General features: G+C 37.9%; 1 protein-coding gene and 1 non-coding gene across 4 annotated transcripts in view; both read right to left on the reverse strand.

The window, feature by feature from the left end:
- Positions 1–1,492: 1,492 nt before the first annotated feature.
- LOC135689348 (uncharacterized) overlaps positions 1,493–17,746 on the reverse strand; it is a 61,357-nt gene continuing 45,103 nt past the window's right edge. For all 3 annotated transcript variants that reach the window (XM_065206525.2, XM_065206524.2, XM_065206529.2), the window contains 13 exons: positions 17,640–17,738; positions 17,020–17,118; positions 15,158–15,262; positions 13,469–13,559; positions 10,969–11,245; positions 9,125–9,250; positions 8,400–8,623; positions 7,519–7,763; positions 6,666–6,964; positions 5,800–6,262; positions 5,372–5,420; positions 4,685–4,796; positions 1,493–4,127 (listed from right to left, as the gene is read on the reverse strand). In XM_065206525.2, the coding sequence (XP_065062597.2) occupies positions 3,128–4,127; positions 4,685–4,796; positions 5,372–5,420; positions 5,800–6,262; positions 6,666–6,964; positions 7,519–7,763; positions 8,400–8,623; positions 9,125–9,250; positions 10,969–11,245; positions 13,469–13,559; positions 15,158–15,262; positions 17,020–17,118; positions 17,640–17,738 (3,189 nt within the window). In that variant the 3' untranslated portion in view covers positions 1,493–3,127. The remainder of the gene's footprint in view (positions 4,128–4,684; positions 4,797–5,371; positions 5,421–5,799; positions 6,263–6,665; positions 6,965–7,518; positions 7,764–8,399; positions 8,624–9,124; positions 9,251–10,968; positions 11,246–13,468; positions 13,560–15,157; positions 15,263–17,019; positions 17,119–17,639; positions 17,739–17,746) is intronic.
- Trnad-guc (transfer RNA aspartic acid (anticodon GUC)) lies at positions 10,352–10,423 on the reverse strand. The gene has a single exon. It is a non-coding gene; the product is annotated as a tRNA-Asp (tRNA).

A 17,746-nucleotide genomic window follows, 5' to 3' on the forward strand; every position in this document is an offset into this window, starting at 1 on the left:
CTAGCAGCTTCGAATGTTTAATTAATCAATTGTAAGGTGCTCATCTTCATCAACGTCACAAGGATAAGTTGATAACCCTGGGACATGTTCAAAATAAAATTCGACTGACTACTAAGTTGCACAAATAAGTCTTTACATAGGCCGTTTTTAATGCACAGGATCATCGTCACACCCGTGAAGATACCAAATAAATGCGCATGTTCTCTGATGTTGACATTAAAGGAGGGGGGGGGGGGGGGGCTTACTTAAAATTTTTGCTTGATGATTTTTGCTTAATAGAGCTTTTACAGTAGATATATACTAAAGATAATTGAATGCTTTTTATCCATTTTTAATTAAAAAAACACGACTGAATCTTAAAAATCAGTTATTTTGGCAAGGCTATATAGTCTTTGCCTTCGTCATAGGGTACTTTTTGAAAAATTATAAAAGTTATTTATGACAGGTTTGGGCCTGCAACCAGTTATATACCAAAGATAATTGTATGCTTTTAAGCATTCTTTTCAATTACAAAAGCGAGAGTAAATCAGGTTTGAAAATCAGAAATCTTGTCAATCCTATAGCCTTTACATTTGACGTCGAAAACCATCTTCGAAAAATTATTAAAATTGTTTATCACTGGTTTGGAATTAAAACTAGACACTGTAATGGAATTAACGTGGGGTCAATAAACACAACTAAACATCAAGAGATATTCCATAGATCACCCACTCAAATGCTTAAAACACAACGTATTCAAAAAGTGTTTATGCTGTTGATGTCTTCTTTAACTCAATAAATATGAATAAATACTCTCACTTGATCAATAAGAACTTGTCAATCTTCACTTGGTCTCCACTGCTCGAAGTTAGGCCTATCTTTCGTCTTCTCTTTTACGCGCCCCTTCGTCATGTTTCACCTGTTGCTCTCAAAAACAAAAAATTCTGTCTCCACTGTTTATGTGTCATGGTAGCTCCTTAGGGAACTGGTACGGTTGTTCACTACCAACACACAGGGAAAGCAGGTCGAGAAAGCCAGCTAATAGTCACATGGGCTATATCTCTGAGGGATTCTCCTGATTCTAGTCGACTTCCTATCATTTTTGTAAACAGATAAATACTAAAGAAAATTCCACGCTTGCAAAAACAATATTTGCAATTAAAAATACAAGACTAAATCAGGTTTGAAACACAGCAGTTTTGCCAAGCTGGTAGCCTGTGTATTTGACCTCTAATACCTTTTTTGAAAAATGATGAAAATTATTTTTCAGAGGTTTTTCGCATATGAACTAGATTCACGCTAAGTAAAAAAGCGAGACTAAAACACTAAAGTCAGAGATTTTTCTAAGCCTATTGCTTTTGGGATAATCTCAAATGTCCTCCACGTAGTTCTGAGAAAGGGAGAATAATTTTTATCGAATTGTTTAAATCTTATATTAAGATGACACCAAGGACTCATTTTCGTCTCATTGTTAGCTCGCAGAACATTTCGAAAGAGAAGTGACCACCATAGTTCAGTTCCTGTTCCTTCATACTTATGATAAACTTTAAGCTACAGCTATGACCAAATATATAATCTATAGTATGAACACATTAATTACAAAAATCTTCCAAATCAAACAATGAGTAGCTAAAATACATAGAACTTGGCCCTCCGTATTTCAATAAATCAAGCTGATTTGCTTCAGAAAAGATATTGTAGTTAAGTAATTCGTTTTTCATATTAGAACATTAGAAAGAGACGTTGAGATGAGAACAAGGGGGAGACAAGGGGTCTTTTCTAAAATCAAAGATTCAAGACTCTCCTTCAGCTAAGATGAAACTCTGTTTCTTTTATATCGTTATTGAAAATACAATATCTTTGAGAGACTACTGACTAAAATATTATTGTCTATCAAGAGTATTATTACACAATAATTCTGAATGCAGTGTGAGTTTTGAAAAGGAATGGGAGTAGATAGCTTATAAATCTTTACTTTGTTATTGATAGACAAAAGCAATCTAAAATTGGGGTTCCATAAAGAATGTTACAAAGTCTGATCCCTTCTCAGCCTGGAGTAAGAACGATTTCAAACACACATAATTAAATACACACCTAACAGAATTGAAAATAGTTACAATTTTTAAGATTATTTGAAAATTAAATTCTAGAAAAGATTCCTTAACGAGTTACAGAAAATGTCTTAAAGGACTGTCAAGACTTATGCGAACTCAAAGCGTAGTATAGTATAGGATGATTTCAGAGTTTTAGCAGTCTTTGCATGGTCGTTCATTTAACTAATTTGGGTTAAGAGAAAACCACGACCAGAGTAAGAGTGGTTTATGATACAAGGTTCTTAAAGTTCTATAAACTAATAATCCATAACGAAATAAGAATTTTATGGTAATCAAGGGATGATGCAATCTCCAATTCAGTATCGACTCAGTCTTTATAGATCAAAGTGCGCTTTCTTAAAGACCATAAATATGGATGGAGATAGAGTAAAGATCACTTGAGTTAACACATAATACGGGTGTTTTTTGCATCATGCCAATAAGCAAACGTCCTACTTGTCACAGTAGCTGGGTGCTTTGCGTGGCTAATGAAAATTTATTAACTACTGCCAATTCAAGCGAACGAATATTGCCTGAAAGTCAATTTGAGACATGTCAGCAATTACGGAAATTCAAATAGAAAAAAAGATATCCTCAAAACAGACGTTAATCGAAAGCATCATGTGCATTAAGTCTCTGTACTAAAATTCGTGATAAGAAACTAATAAATTTACCCTCTAAACCTAATTTATTTAAGTAAGATCTAAGTAAAATCTAGGTACCCTTCTATTTTGAGCTAAAAACTTAACTATTTGAAAAAGTGACTCCACGAATCAGGTAGGCTGAGAAAGGTTTTTACAGCAAAAAGCCATTGATGAAAAATCGTTGAAAACAGCCTTGAATGTGTAAATCAGACAAATGTGCAGTGGGCCTAATGTTGGCAGCAAAATTGGATACAACATCTTTTCTGTAGGTGTTTCGGAGTTTAAATACAGCAAATTTCCAAAACATGCCGCAAAGTTTCCTTCGAATGCAAACGTTTCATAAACCTACAGCGCTGTACCAAAGCCACATTGTTTCTTGAGATTCCAGATAAGCGTGATTTCAGGTACTCCTCAAACAAATGTTACTCCACCTCCTATCTCCTCTGAGTTGTCATCAACGAACTTTTGAGGAGTATCGAAAAAATCTAGCACACTCTGTTCCCCGGCAAACATTCTCTTGATGACATCATCATTTTCTGCTTGGCTCGTCCCATCGTGGGCAGCGCCATTCGTCAACGGGACATCAGCTCTACCATCTGCAAATGCATCGACATTACTGTTTTCATCCTTCTGCTCTGGTGGGCCTAATTTGGCAACATTTGCTTCATTGAACTCCTGTTGTCCCTGTGCGTTTTCTTCCATAAAGCCAAACTCATTGTTAGTGATCTTGCAATGTACGTCATTAACAACAGCCTCTTCGAAAGTGTCCTCACTGCAAATGTCTTTCTTATGCATAATCAACTGTGGTTTCTCTTCAAGTTCTACTACACCTTCGCAACTACTATCTTCTTCAACATCAATCGGTAGGTTGGCAGCTCTTTCGCCTCTCGTCGTCGAATCTTCGGACACCGTCGGTTCGTACGAATCATAAAACTGCTCATCGTTGCCCATCAATTCTTGAAAATCTATTTCACTCTTGTCTCGTTCCATAAACTGTTCAGTTATTTGTTCCTCACTTTCATTTTGCCCCAAATTTCCTTGGGTATCTATTCTGGGCCCCTGTTCGCCAATCACCGGCCCTACATCGAACGCCGAAACTTCATTCTTCCTAAATTCATTTGTCGGGAAATCGAAACGAAATCCTTCGGTAGCCTCCGCCCGCTTTTCGGATGTAAAAACACTGTTCAAACTAATCGCTTCAACGGGTTTCGTATCACGTGACACGGATGAGTTATCGTGAATTCGACGAGGTGGAAGTGCTACTGGGGACTTGCATTCAACTAAATCACAGAGATCGCCTCTGCCCGTCTGTTCAAGCGCATCTCGCAGCACTTCAAAACTGGCATCTTCCCCTCTCGTTGATCTCCACAATTCTAGCATTGTGAGAGCAGCAAGTACGTGTTGGTCAGAGCTAGGAATCGAATAAATCAATATAAGGGCAAGTTCAGTGGCGGACACCTGGGGGGGCAGGGGGGCGAGAGGGCCGTCGACCCCAATTTTTTGACAAATAATGGTTTTTTGTCCTAAAACGATGGGAAAATGTGACGCCATCTTGTCAAAACAATAGGCTTCCCCCTTTATTTGACCAAGTGTCCACCCCTGATCAAGTTGTATTAAAAATAACCACACGTGCACACTGGGCCAAAATAATCTTAAAAGGATGCCACTTTTAAATGGATTTTTTTTTAAATTTGAAAAAGCCATAAAAGAATACCGTCTTATTTCTTACCATAAATGGGTAGTCTCTGGTTAGGAATGCAAAGCATACGTTTGTTCCAAGGTTCCCTGTTTTGCACAAAATAGGGCCTTAAAAAAGTTATTCTCATTTCTCAAAGTGGGAGAGAAATTGGAAGGCTACACTGTTGTTACGGCACATAGAATGTTTAACCATCTTGGCTCTTTTCGAGTAAAATCATTGAATGCAATCACACACTATGAGGCGTTCTTAGCAAAGTACAACAAAAATACCTCAGATCGATGACTCCTTGTATTTCGTTGTCGTTCATATGCAAATTCTTTGCCAGAATTTTCCAAACTTCACCAATGTTGTGAGAAATGGTTTGCAGAAGATTGTCACTCACTGTGAATAGAGATTAAATGAGCGCTGAATTCAAGATTATTCGAGTATTGACAAGAAATACGAAAACATTGAGGTGATATTATGGTGACACATGTACACAGCAAGACACAAAACCCTGGAGCATTGCCTAGGTGCATTAAGCTGCCCAAACAAATGCTTCAATGGTATAATAAAAATCCAATAAAATCCGAAGAAGATGAGAAAAATTCTCCTGGCAGTCAATGATTCGTAGAATAAATTTTAGTGTCCTGGAGTAATCAGTAAATGATGTTACACTTTGGTGGGGAATATAGACTTTTATTAAACATCTAAATACGTATCTAAAAAATATCACAGAGAATCAACATACTTAGCAAAAAAGACCTAACACTTGCTTATTCAAACGAGGGTTGGCTGCAGTTTCAACGTTGTCAATAAAAATGTTTTTAAACCGTTTCGAGGCTATTGTGATGCGGGAACCTATTCTGAAGCATGACAAAATTTCCCCATTTCGCATTTCCTCGAGGTTCTTATCCGCCTAGGAGATACTCGCTGAAGATGATAAAGAAAACATTTTACAATAATTATGAATTTACCTTGGTGCCAATAAGAATCCTGAATAATCTGCATTTTGCTTCGCACCATCTGTTATACAGAGACGAAATAAATGTTGATATCAAAGAGGACTGAATGTATATCAGAGGGCAAGAAATTTCAATGTGGAAAGCAATTGAAGATTCGAAAGTCTTGATTGATTCTTAAAGTCTTTATTAGAATGAGCAATTTGTCAGTGCATTAAAGAAATATTTTTGTTTCCATCAATAACTTAATTATAATTTTTGAGAAGATTGATTTTGAAAATGCAGAACGTCTGTCTGTTCAATGCTTTAGAGGATAGTTTGGAAATCCACAGCTTGTAATGTCGGTTCATGAGAACGAAACAAAACGAATCTAATGAAATCTCAAAAGATGTGGACTTTTAGGAGAACTCTAGAGGCTGAAATCGTTAATTTGCTGGGGGTACCTTTTCAGTTACAACAGCTTCGAGACTGCAGATCAAAGGGATTTTTCCGTCAGCATCTGTCCTGAGACTTGAGATAAATCCAAGTCGATAGGCCCATGGACCTCGTGAGTTCAGCCCAGTAGCCCTGAATACAAGTCGATTTTCTCTGAAGGGCTTAAAGGTAAGTTTCAAGCTCTTGATATCCGGTGATGTTGTAGCATTGCATTTTAGGTATACAGTCTGCTCGTCGTGCACTTCAACATCCCCTGAACGTGCAATCTCAACAAAGCCTTCCCGCTTCTCTAGTGCTCTTTCTGTTTTGCCGTCTGTCATGCAGAACACGCGCATTTCTGCGGAATTCACCGTCAACGCGCGGGCGAAGACAACAAACTTCGCCAAAAAAGGCAGTCCACAGATCAATGGGTACAGACTTTCTACTTTCCGTGGGATTTCGTCAGTTTGGTCGTCTTGGCACAGCCAATAACTACAAAAACACTTATAAGTTACTAAAGAAGTTGAAAAGTTTTATGATTTGTCACTCAGCAAGAAAGGAGAGCAACAACCACACGGGGTAAAAAAACGGGACCTGCTTTGAAGGGTCATTCCAAAACTCACAACATGTGTTTAAAACTGTTATGTCTGTTGACACATTAAATTGATTCACCAAAAAAATCGAACCTTATGATATATTCACAACAATGGATTTTCGTCGCTATCTGTTACAAAAATCATTTGTTAAAAGGTTATCAATGATCGATTTTCTTTTAAAGACGCATTTTTGCAGCTCTTTCTATTAGACCAAAAAAAATTGGTTTTAAAAAGATGCCATGACATTTTCATCAATAACAATCCTTGTTTTGTGTCCAACTGTAAAGGAATTGACATACGTTGTGAGGAATGTCGTTTGGAAGTGACAGCAGTTTTCGCTGGCTGTTACAGAGCACACATCTGTTACATCGCTCCATGTCCATTGCGAGTTCTCACTGACCTCGTTCTCATTCGCCGGCATCATTGCGAGTAGACGGAGATTGGGTGGGACCCCGTAGGAGTGATCCGTGGTGATCCAGGGGCACGGCATTGTGACGTTGACAGGGTTGGCTAGTTTGACATGAGGTTGTAAGCGAATGATTGAACTATACTTTGCTGTGTCAGCTGGATCCACTAGTAGCTCATTCACGAATTGTATCTGCAGTAAAAAATTGGATACATCAGAGAAGTTTAAAACAAAAGGGTGCTATAAACCAAATTGAGAAGGCAGACAACAGGGGCGGCGCCAGCCACTAGACTCTGGGGGGGGGGGGGGGGGTTGGCAAAACAAAGAAATTTAGGCCACGCCTTTTTTATTGTCAGAAAAGGTCTGTATACCAACAAGGAACGTGTCCCCCCATTCCCTTCCGTGGCGCCGCTACTGACAGACAATATGCTTAAAAAATCCTGCACCGAACAAAAAGAACTTACGACCGAAAAAAGACTGAAATGGTTCATTCTATTGATCACCAGCAGCCATTAACCCTTCACATAGTTCAAAAGTCCAAACGAAAAAAATTCCCTCTGAAAAAAAACTAGAGATCTTTTTCCATATATAGATACATCTTTCGTAATCAAGGTCTTCCTTGTTCAGTGGTTCATAAATTCCTGTCGCAATTTGGCTTCGAAAGACCCCCACTTAATTAAATGCGACGGCAAATTTTAAGTTTCGATGAAGCAACAAGGAGCGCAAAGTGAATATAAGCAAATTACCTGTAAAATAACTTTTGTGCTCGTATTTAAGGATGTTTCTTTAAAAATCACTTGTGCCTTCGGCAAAACGCATGATTTGATAACACCTCCTTCAGGAAACATTAAGAATTTTTCTTTTCGTGGCCTTGAAACAACGGCAAATCGTTCGGGCAAATCTTGAGAAACAATCTTCACAAACTGCCTTCCAGACTTGTATCCATGTTCAGGTGAGCTGGGCATCTCACCAAAAGCCTCCTCATCGATGCCTAAAGTATCACATAAATCAAGTTTCAGCATCGAATTTGGTCAATATTTTATCACTAATGGAAAGTAAATTTGCGAAAAAGGTTAATACGCCCAGGGGCGGATACAGAGCAAATTTGAAGGAGGGGCAGTTGGTAGTTGGGGCGCTGAAAAATTTTCAGGAATTGGTGACTGGTGTACGCTGTTTACAACAATTATTACACCCAGGGGCGGATCCAGAGCAAATTTGTAAACGCTGTTTACAACAATTTCAGACCCTAACTACTGACAGAAGGCTCTCTATTCACATTGTAAGGAAATTGTCCCAAAATTTGTTGTATACTTTGAGGTAATCCTTGAAGTAAATTAACCTATAAGCCTCAGAAACTTTTTCACCCGATTTTCATTCTTTAAAAGAGGAGCACAATTTCCAAAAAAGGGGCACCAGACTTGCTTTAACTCGTTGAGGGAGGGGCAACTGCCCCTAGTTGCCCCCCTAAAATCCGCCACTGATTACATCAAGAAAAAATTAAAAAAAACCAAGGCAAATTTTCAATTTACTTCTTAACTTTTCATATAGGTACTTAAACTGAAATCATTCTCATTTTCTCACGTTATCAAATTTCCTCTACCGAATGTTAACAAAATGTAGTTTATACCTTCTGATTGTATCCTAGTGGCAACATGCTCTCGCCAAAAATCTGAGTCAGGATCGCTTCTCAAGACAATCAGTTCTCTTTCACGCTTTCTCAGAGAACCAAAATGAGGTAATTCCATAATGATAGGCTTCAGGAACTGCAATCCTTGCGGAGCTACTTCGACCACGCGGCTGACTAGCCCTTCGTTTATATATAGTTTAGGCATTGGCACCTTCTGGCTGTTTCTAAAGAGAGATTATAAACTCCGAAGTCAATGTGTTTGTTTAACATAAACATTCGACATCGACATTAGTTTAAACGTTAAATAGGTATGGAATTAGGGGGCTTGGCCCAAAATAAACCTTGATAATTTTGTTCTTATCTGTATTCATAAAGTGTGTTAATATACCATTTGTGGCTTCTATTTATGATTCCCCCCCAACCCCCCCCCCCCCCCCCCCCCATCCAACAAGTTGTCTGACGAGACTGAGATATAACAAAGTAGTAAATATTTGTCATCATGCTAGCTAACCAAAAACATGATACATTTCAAGCATTAACACTTTCACGTTTAGCTTGAAAGAAGGAAAATGTATGACTTTGTATCGAAAAGTCTCGATAAGAGTGTATTCTGATTCCAGTTTGACTTAACGGCTTTGCAAATAGCCTAGTGAGTTCACAATGAGCACGATTTGCGAGAAAGGAAATTAAGATAACAAATCATTAAGTCTTGAAGACAAACTTACCGTAACAATTTGCACATTATACGTGTAGGCATCTCGCAAGCTCCCCTTGGGATAGTTACACGTATGCCTGTTTGCCTGCTTTCAAAGATACCTCCCCTTGCATCGACCAGAAAGCTGATCAGGAACCTAAAACAAGAACGATGTTTAAGTATATTTCTATGCCATAATGCACCATTCTTACAAACATAGCAACTTTTTTACTGACAACTGAAAACACATTTCTCAAGAAATAATATCGTCAAGCCAGATTAATGGAATAAATAAGCAGAAAAATGCGTTGATGTTAAATGTTGGAGGGCTATGCATCCCCAACAATTCTTTAATAACGGTGATGTATGACATTTTAGTGACAGTTTTAGCAATGGTATTAAAAACAACTTTTGGTCCTTTCCTTCCGTATTGGTCTCCCTATCCCAGATAGGATAGTTAGCGGCCAGCAGGGGCGGATATCGATCAGCCCCACCTTACTGGCCAACCCTGATACCTTCAAGGGGAAAATACAACAGTGTGTGGAATTTTCAACAAGAAGGTTTCATAAAATCTCATAAGGATCCTTTCAAAAACACTGAGAGAACAGCTCATTAGCTGATAGAGATTCAACGATAACAATAACAGGGAGGGGAGATGTGACATTTCAGAGCCTTGAGAAAAAAGAAAAATTCACCAAACCAAATAGGGATTTAGTCCTGTCTGTCATTGGAGCTTTTACCTAACGAGTATTGATCGGTTTTCAAGAATTTGGCTGAAAATTGGAAGAACTGAAATGGACCTTTAATTTTCACACGCTATTGATTCAGGTTTGCAAATTTAAACTTATAGTTCCAAAAACACCTGGAAATGAAAATTGTCTACCAACTTTCGTACTGTTTCACAGAATCATGATTATCAATAATAGCCAAATAATAGAACTATTGATAAAAATTTTCTAAGCAAATAAAAACGAAACCATAACAGAGATGGAAAGCATGGATTACCAAGCTATTTGTAAACCAAAAATTTAGTCTATTTGTAAACCGCTCTGAACAAAGAACAAATATTGTGAAAACCAATTTAAATAAAAAATTCAATTTTTTCTAAAAATCATAAATAGTTTAGAGATATTGTCGACAATTTTTTTGACAAATTTAAATATTTCTAATACAAAAATACAAAAACTTGAGTCTCTAAAACCTATGAATAAAATAAAGATTTTTGGTAACTAAAATAAGAAAAACGAAAAACAACATCCTCCCCGGCGGGGAATTGAACCCCGGTCTCCCGCGTGACAGGCGGGGATACTCACCACTATACTACCGAGGATACATTCAAATACGGCAACTTCGGTGAAGTGATTCAATTAAAAGGTGATTTGAGCTTTGCCTAGCTTGGCCTAGCTTGGCCTGGCTTGGCTTGGCTTTTGGAGCCCAAAATTATGGAAGGATTGGTAGGAGTAACTGAGTTAAAAAATTTACTAGAATTTAATTTGTTTTTCAACTTACGTTCCTGATAACATTTGAGTTATTTTGGAAGAACTTCCAGCTCATATCATTCCTAGTCATTATTCAAAAATCTTTGAACCCCGACAGGCAAAAAAATTGGAAAATTGTCAATTTTCGAAAATATATTTTTGCTCGAAACAAATTTCTTTCCTCAAACTAAAGACAAAACAAAACTAAATAGTGGCGGGCACATGGGGGCGGGAAGGGGGCAGTCCCCAATATTTTTGAAGACAACGGAATGTTCTAAGACAATGGACAAATGTGACGTCATCTTATCAAAACAACAGGCTAGCCCCCTCACCCCAAATATCTGAACAAGTGACCCCACTCCTAAAGACTAGCTGCCATTGTAAACTTTTCACTTACCCTCCGACAATTGTTGGCTCCATTTCCATTATACTCTCAGGCCTATCTTCAGACTCTGATGATATCAAAATCTCTGGGGCTAAGGGTGCCTCAAATGTTGGTGAGAGGGTCTCTGTTGTTTGCTCGGGCGATTCGCTGACGCTGAAAAGGTTTTCCTCGTATTCTGCCGTTCGGTAGGACGCGACTGATTCGTTTCCAGCATCAATGAGACTCGACTCGCTCAAGCCAAGAAATGATTCCTCGAAATCTTCGTTGACTATTAATCGGTCTTTTGAAGCTGGGAGAAAAGAAGGACGTTGTCTGAAAAGTATTTAGCTAAGAAAATGCAATAATCTTTTGGTGGTACAAAACTTGTAAATGGCTTTGAAAAAAGCAAACATTTAGTAAACTAAAGCTTTTCGTCTGACACTCTTCAGAGTTTAAAACGTCAGAACATAGATCGAGAACAGAAATCAGATTGGTCAACCTTAACAGTCATGTGCTCGTGTTTCTGATTGGCCTATTTCGATCCACAACTGGGTATATATATTTCTTAGCGTGGAGTTTTCGATCTATGTTCTGACGTTTTAAACTCTGAAGAGTGTCAGACGAAAAGCTTTAGTTTACTAAATGTTTGCTTTTTTCAAAATGCAATAACCATGTCTACAAGCTATAAACTAAACACATTATTGTGCAACAGGTGGCTCAATTTAGTTTCTTATTTTAAACTGATACTGATGGTGTGAACTGGCTTCTTATAATCAGCTTTGCTTACTTGTTGTTTTCAAAGCTATTTTGCTTATCGCTTTCTGTTGTTCTATTCCTCTTCTTTTATTCTTTCAATTTTAGCTGATATCTTATTTCTTGAGTTTTCTCGAATCTCAGCCTGCCTTTTTTCTCACGTGGTTCTTATTTTGTTGGCAAATCTCAGCCTAATGTTGCTTAAAAGGGTTGTTCTTGATGATAAAATTATAATATCTTATCATAGTTTTCTATGATATAACTTGAGGTAATCTGACAGATGCCATGAGCAAATTCTGTATGGAAAAGAGGAAACGGTCTGAAGCCTTTAGTGTAGTGTGGTTAAAACGTGAATCACAGTCAAAGCTTTAGATCATTTTCTGTTTTGCGTCACTATAAGCTCACCAAAAATAATAAACTTTAAAATTTATGAGAAAAACTCATATAGATACTGTTTGTGCCAGTGCTAACCGCCAATGAATAAACATTGTCAAATCAAAAGATTTTGGCACGTTGATCCGTTGCGGCGAAAACCTATTTCATTTAAATCTGATTTAAAAAAATACTATCAATGTAATTTACTTGGGGTAACAGGGATTGGCTCAAATTTTCCCGCTCTTTTTTAGCAGGAATTAACCTTCTGTTCCCGTAAAAAATTCCAATCTATTTTAATGCAAGGTATATAGAGAGGGGCAAAAATAGAGTCGTTTTGGATATAACTTATACCCTAAAGTATAAAATCTCTTTTCAGCTATCAACAATGGGTATAAATATTAATATAAAGGCATATCAACCCTGTTATATTTGAAGGTGCCAATGGCTCAAACTTGCTACATTTTCCTCTTACTATTAGAGTAGTTCGCATTCAGTAATAAACTACCATTAAAGCCTCTTCCTATACGGTTTTAGCCCCCCCCCCCCACTTTTAGACCCCCACTTTTCTCAACGCTGCGCGGTGCCTGAACTTACGATTGAGCTTGACCTGAGAGGCGTCCTTCTGTTTGTGGTTAAACAAGACAAGGTTGACTGTCCGAAGCCGTATTATTCAATTAATAAATCTTGAGTAGTCAGAAAGGCCGAAAACAAGACGCTTAATCCAAGAAATGATATTAAAACTGAAAGAAATTCATATTTGCATCGCCCGTGAAGTTCTTAACGAAACGCAAAGAACACAATATGCGCTTCAAGGTGCTTCGATGTAAATATGACTTGAACTGACTGGGACAAAACAAAATTAGCTTGGTTTTCGTGACGACACAACACAGGGGCTGGGTAGGGGGGGGGGGGGGTGGGTCGGACTTTTTTAGGAGATTTTCAAAGCCTTTATAAGGACAAAGTCAATGATAAACGTCCCAAAGAGAACATATAGGGTTGGGGAATGTTTTCAGAAGAAGGGGGCTGGGGGTTATATTTGATCTGTGTAACTTTACAAAGGATAATTCTGCTGAGGCACACTTATACCCTCTTTAAGTAAGAGGGTCTGCCAAGGTCTAGATGACAATTAACGATACTTTGTAAATGATACTTTGTGAAAGGCAATTTGTGAAGACGAAGTAGATATAGCTTAGGTAAGTTGAGAAACCCGGGCCAACATGTAAACGTATACGATCATGAAAAACAACATTTGAAAACGAACAACATGGACAGTGCACATGCTCTGTGCGAAATTTGTTTTATGAAAACACACATAATAAAGTGCAGCTGTTTCTTGAATCAGCAAATTGAAACACATAAACAAATTATCTTCCCACGTTGCAAGGCTACCGTGAAAAAATCTTACCTTCGATGTAAGATTCATCAGCTGCCTCGATCAACTGTGTTTCTTCAAGCTCCTCTGGAGAACTGCAGCTCAGCTTTACGTCTTCGTTTAACTAAGGCAGAAAAACATGAATTACACAAAGTACGGCTGAGGCCTCGGTCGAACCTCCTGGCCACCAACGTCACAAGCCACGAATACCTGGGATTTCAAGAATCTAACAGAGCAACTGTTTCTCGAAGCCAATGCTCTATAGTGAAACTATGAGAACAACCAAGAAGATAAACGAAAAATAAATATATTCCGACAAAAACCCAGCATGTTATCTGCTCCAGTAAGGAGCTTGCCGAGATGCACCAACCCTAGTTCTGATCAGAGCCCTTCAACGAGTCATCGGCGTCTGCTTTTAGTAAGGCATTTAAAACATTTGTCCTTTATTTACATTTAGCCAAACTAAGCTGCAAACAACGCTCACGATGTCGATATGAATTCATTCTCGACACTTAGTTTCACAAAAGGCGTGGTTCTATGCTTTTAGTTAAATATTGTTAATTATCAAACTGAAAATGCAAAAGGAACGTCAGAACAAAGTTAACGTGTTCAAAAAAATGATAATGTAAATTTTTTTGGCTTTGGGGCTCTTTTTCCCAAGAGGTTGATGAAAAAGGTCTTTATTCTTGAGATGGATCAACAAGATCACTGCAGTGTTGTTGTTATCTAAGTCAATCCTTGTTTAAAGCATAAAACAATGCTTATAAAGACTTGTTATTTTAATGCCCAAAACCTTCCTCTGTTCTGTTACTTAGGGATTAACATCAGCGATCAAAACAAATAATCGATTTCAGGGTCGACGGGTGTGGCAACAAACAAGCAGGGGCCGCTGGTTAACTCTTTGAATGGACTTATCCGCATGAGGATTTGGCTTAAGCCACGGCTAAAGAATCGGCTTTAGAACAAAATTATAGCTACCCTTTAATCAGATGAGCCATCAAAGAAGGGGGAAGGGTCAGGGGGCTTACCCAACAAGCCCTTCAAGAAATTGACAGGGTGTGTAGTATTGCAACGAACATGCCACCACGTGAGCACAGTTACACATTATTGCAAGGGGCAGCAAAAACTTATGTGTTTGATTTTTCCTCATTAAAACATCATGTACAACCTGACTTCGTTATCAAAAGCTGTCAGGACGTTTCGTCATACATTTCTTCCATTGAATAACTATTATCTTTTCATTATTTGGAAAATCAGATGATAATTTTCATGATAATTTAATTACTTAGTCAAAGATGTGAATAAAATGTTCCAGTTGAAATAATAAAGGTTTATTCGCGAAACATTTTGTATGATATCATCTAACTAAAATTCGGCTACTAATTTTGGTTGATGAAATATGATGAAATATGGTCCGTTGAATTACCGTTGGAAGATGGGTTCAGTAAACGAACCCTTAAGCTGTTGTGCCCTTCCCCATTCCCTCCCCTTCCCTAAATTTTTTCTACATTACCGCTTGACAATAAAATAAAACAGAAAGAAAAACAAAAGTTTTAAATAACAAACGAAGACTTGAATAAACCTGCTGAACCTCAAAATTGTCAGATCTCTCGCACTGCCACAGTGTCCTAAGTATTTTAAGGGTAAGAGAAAAAAATCAATGTAAACAACAAGGTGGAGCAGCAGCTCTCCAGCATTTAAGCATCAATCGCTGACCAGTACCTTAATTTCCTTGGTCTTGATAACAGCCTGCGTAACTTTGATCAGTGTCTCTACTATAACTGTCCGGCGGGTCACTTCGGCTATGTACAAGGCTGTAAAGCCATCCTGCAAAAGGCAAAGTGATGTTTTTTTTGAAGTAGATTCGTGAAGGTAATAAAATCACAGCAAAAGTCGATCTTTTGCAAATGCCGAACTTCATAGCACGTTAATGCAACCTTTAGGTGCTCTGTGGCTGTTAAAGAGTTACATATGCCTTTTAAAGACACCTTCGAGACTATATCACAGTCTCATCAGCGCAAAACGCAATCTTTGCCTGAAATGTGTTATGGGTGGATATTAAGTGGGGCGTTAGTGATCGCGATACAAAAATCAGCTGCCATGTTGGAAAACTGCGATTTTTGCAATAGTATACTATGGAGAAAAGAGCATAGGCACACATTGGTTGCCGGGAAAACCTAGAAATGAATATTGACTTTGCAAAGCCCTCTGGAAAGCTTTTTTGAATAGCAACAAAATAGTAACAAATAAATTCCTCAAGGATTTACAAAAATTATTGACAGTTTATCCGCTTATCTTTGATTTCGAATACAGCGTCAAATTTACTGTCACGAGACACTTGCTTACCTAAATGGATCACAGAATTTATAAATGACCTGCAGCTGATCTCACATTCCTTCAGAATCCAAAGGCTTTTAAAATCCCACAATTTATGATCTCAATGTTGCTAAAACCTTCTTCTCTGTTTTAGCAGCATGCAAAAGAATGCACACGTTAAAAAAATTTACATTATCATGTAATTTGGAATATCAACAAAAGGAAGGCAGGTCAAATATACGCTAAAGTATCGATTGGTCTGAAGGCTCGTAGGAAAACTAAATTAAAATTTCGTGTTATCTGATAGTCATTATCAAATGATATTTGCCTAACCGCGCAATGAAACCGAGTCTTGCCACATTGGTTGCCAGGTTGTAATGGTTGTACAGAACAGTTGGATACACCTTTCTATCACGATAAATCAAATACCAGTCTTGGCGCCTTCCCAGTCTGCATAAATACGGTGTCGGTAAGACTGTGGTTATAGTAACACCTGATGTTGCTTGAAAATTTGTAAAATCGTATTGCTTATCTGGGTCTAAATATTTATGTGACTGTGACTGGTAGTGCGACTTTAAGTGGAGTTACTATAAGTAGAGTCGACTATACATATAAAAATTTACACGCGCCACAGAATGGCCTAGTTCTAGTGACATCCATTGTGCTATAGATAAAATTTCCGTGCTAAAGCAGGATAATACGTGTACTGAACCACTTTTCACTTGACTACCGAAAATATCCACAATATATCGTACGGTATTCATTGTCGGATTATGAATTAACGAAATGCATCGTACAAAGTGTCTTGGGAAAGGCCTATTTTGGAAGTTTGGCATCTGACACCCGAAATAGTTTGTTTTGGAGTTATGACTGCAAATGTGTTAAAATGGGTGTGTCGCTGACCGCAAATAAAATTCAGAAATATTTTTCACTCTAAAATATTTAAAGGATAAATCCAGGTTAAACAGTAAGGAATTTTTAAAAAATCGCGTGTATACGTGAAGTGCATATTTTATTGCACGTTGCACACCCAGGAATGCACGCCCAAGATCTCGGAGAATGGTGTACCACTCGCCAATTGGGGGGAAGAGAGGCAAGCGAAGCAGGATGATCAGAACTCGCGGAAATGGCAATTCTGGCAAGGGAAAATGGATGCGGATATGACAAGTGCAGAGCGAGACTCTAGGTGATCGAGGGTTCGCTTATGCTATGTCCCTCGAATTAGTTGATCAAATCGCTTGTAAAGATTCTCTAGATCTGTCCCTTACCTTATTCAAAGTATTGGCTGGTGCGTTGTACTTCAGCAAAATCTCTATGGTGCTCGAGTGTCCCGTCAACGCAGCAATATGTAGGGGAGTGTTTGCTTGCTGGAAGAAAATTACAACATCAATTTTTTGCCCAAGCTTCTTTCAGGCATACTAATGACCATACGACAAATGACACTAGTTATCACACTAATTGCTACGTTGCACGCAGATTTCCCGCGGATAATTTGTTGAGCAGAAGTGGCATAGGCATTTTTGGCAACAATTCATGCAGTTATGCCAATTCATGCAGCTAACCAAAAATGTGTAATGAATATGAAATGAACACTTAATTCCCCATAATAGGCCATTCTGAAAAAAATATGGTATCTTGTGATCTTCATTTGTAATATGTGGCATCACAAAATAGAAATAGGCAAAATCATAATAATGTTTTATTTTGCACACTTTTAAAATACATACACAAATCTAAAGTCATCTATATCTTATAAGAAGTTAAATGAGCTAATGAACTCTATGAGCCAATATCCTAATGTGCTTGATGTTGCTAAGCCTAGACTCCCATTACATATTAACAGTACAGAAAAACCCGAACACTGATTTAACACCAATAAAAAACGAACCTTGGTTTTTGCTTCAACATTTGCACCTTCTTCAAGCAATAATTTGACGATTTCATCATTCCCGTAAAAACAAGCATAGTGCAATGGTGTGTATCCATTCTAAAATA

The sequence above is a fragment of the Rhopilema esculentum genome, chromosome 5 (genome assembly GCF_057945365.1).
Source record: "Rhopilema esculentum isolate cy_ngs chromosome 5, ASM5794536v1, whole genome shotgun sequence".
NCBI classification, from domain to species: domain Eukaryota; kingdom Metazoa; phylum Cnidaria; class Scyphozoa; order Rhizostomeae; family Rhizostomatidae; genus Rhopilema; species Rhopilema esculentum.